The 2,052-nt window shown below is 44.1% G+C and overlaps 1 protein-coding gene across 1 annotated transcript in view; it reads right to left on the reverse strand.

The window, feature by feature from the left end:
• Positions 1 to 1,146: 1,146 nt before the first annotated feature.
• The window catches only part of LOC104984401 (multidrug resistance-associated protein 4-like), a gene marked incomplete at both ends in the record, with an annotated part of 30,884 nt that continues 29,978 nt past the window's right edge, over positions 1,147 to 2,052 (reverse strand). The window contains one exon of the mRNA XM_010834092.1: positions 1,147 to 1,287. Within this exon, the coding sequence (XP_010832394.1) occupies positions 1,147 to 1,287 (141 nt within the window). The remainder of the gene's footprint in view (positions 1,288 to 2,052) is intronic.

The raw sequence follows: 2,052 nt of genomic DNA on the forward strand, positions 1-2,052 counted from the left end.
AAGCTCCACCACCCTCCCTGGCTCTGTGGGAATGGGAGGGAGCTTCCTGAGGACTTTCAGCACTTTGGGTCAGACCAGGAATCACTCACCAGTCTAAAAGCCACCAATCCTGCAGGACATAGGCAACCTGGGAGCAGGAAACAACAGTCACTCACACACTGATGTTACTGAACCCTCACATCCTGCTCACTAGGATGGGGGACGGAAAGGCTCCAGAGCATGGAGACGGTCCTTCCAGCTCAGGTCTGTGCCAAGCCCCACATCCCAAATGACCACAGGACAGGGGAGGGCATGCTGCATTTTAATATCTCCAAAAGACATTGTTATTTTCCTAGAAGCTCTCTGTCATGTACACACAACACCAGTAAAGCTCACTTATTTAGCTCCCCACAAAAAATGCTTTTCAATGCAAATCCAGATGAACTGCAAATACAGTAATAATGGTGTAAATGTTGGAGTTTTTCAAATGAAAGAAACTTAACAGGTACTGTGATGGTCAGTTTTCTATGTCAGCTTGGCCAGGCCAGTCTCCAGTGATTCAGTCACTGGTCTAGACATTGCCATGAAGGTATTTTGTGAATGTGGTTCACATCCATCATGAGCATGGAAGTAAAGGGGATCACCCTCAACACTGTGGTGGCCTCATCCAGTCAGTTAGCCCTGAAGAGAAAAACCTGAGGCTTCCCGGAGGAGGAAGCAATTCTGCCTCAAGACAGCAGGGTCAGCTCCTGCCTGAGGTTCCAGCCTGCAGGCCTGCCTTCCTGATTTCACACTTACCAAGCTAGATCCCACAGCCTCATGGGCCAGTTCTTTAAATATCTTCATATACATACTAAGAATAATGATAAATAAAGTATAAGTGAAGTGAAGTGAAGTGAAGTCGCTCAGTCGTGTGTGACTCTTTGCGACCCCATGGACTATAGCCTATCAGGCTCCTCTGTCCGTGTGATTTTCCAGACAAGAGTGCTGGAGTGGATTGACATTTCCTTCTCCAGGGGATCTTCCTGACCCAGGAATCGAACTGGCGTCTCCAGCATTGCAGGCAGACGCTTTACAGTCTGAGCCACCAGGGAAGCCCATATAAAGTACAAATAATATGTAAATACCAAACTAAGGGCACAAACCAAAATAAATGTCCTTATTTACCTGAGCTGCGATGTTCACTAGAATAAGGAAAATGATGATAGACCAGTGAGTACCAGCTGTGAAGTAATTCTTGTAGGTCTTACAACCAACTTGTCCCTTTGAATAGTCCTCCAGGGGCAGTTTAACCAGTATATCCTCAGTCTGTGAGGGGAAAAATGTCAGTGAGAGATAAAACATTAAGTAATTAATCCCCAAATATCAAAAGTTCAACAGTAACTTTCATTGCAAAAAGGTGGGGACACACACAAAACTCATATGCTGGCAGGAGTGAAAGAGTCTGTCTTCTAAAGAGAAGGGTGTGGAAATACCTAGAAAAACCACATATGCATTTATGCTTGGATCCAGCCATCCCATTCCTAGGAATCCATTAGGGAAAAAAAAAAAAAAAAAAAACATCATCTGCATGAGGCTATTCACGGTTGGCTAGTTTTGCTTAAAGTCAATCATGACTCTCAACACAAGCACACCATACCCAATTCAAGTATAAATGCAGAAGCTTGTTCAAAATAATACACAAAATGATATTGAACTAATGTTTAGCTTGTAATCTTTTATTTTGTCACTCAATGATGGAAACATAAAACATAACTGAGCCTCAAAATACTAGTCAAATACAGTAAACTGAGCTTGCACAGCAAGTTGGAGTAAGGTGAATCTGGGTAGCAGGGGACAGCATGTAATCAAAATCTATGTGGTTCCTGAATTTCAGAGAGTGATTCCTGAGTGTGGAATGTGAGGGACTAATCTGAACACTTATTAGAATCATCCAGGCTCCTGGGTTTGGATATCGAGGAGGACCTGTGTATGTATAACTGGAGCAGATTGAAGGCCCACAAGGCCACCAAGAGCAGATGGATCTGGACATGTTGCAGGGTGAGAAACTCACATCGTGGTCCTCTGGGGCTG

The sequence above is a fragment of the Bison bison genome, unplaced genomic scaffold (assembly GCF_000754665.1).
Source record: "Bison bison bison isolate TAMUID 2011002044 unplaced genomic scaffold, Bison_UMD1.0 scf7180017845385, whole genome shotgun sequence".
Taxonomy (NCBI): Eukaryota; Metazoa; Chordata; class Mammalia; order Artiodactyla; family Bovidae; genus Bison; species Bison bison.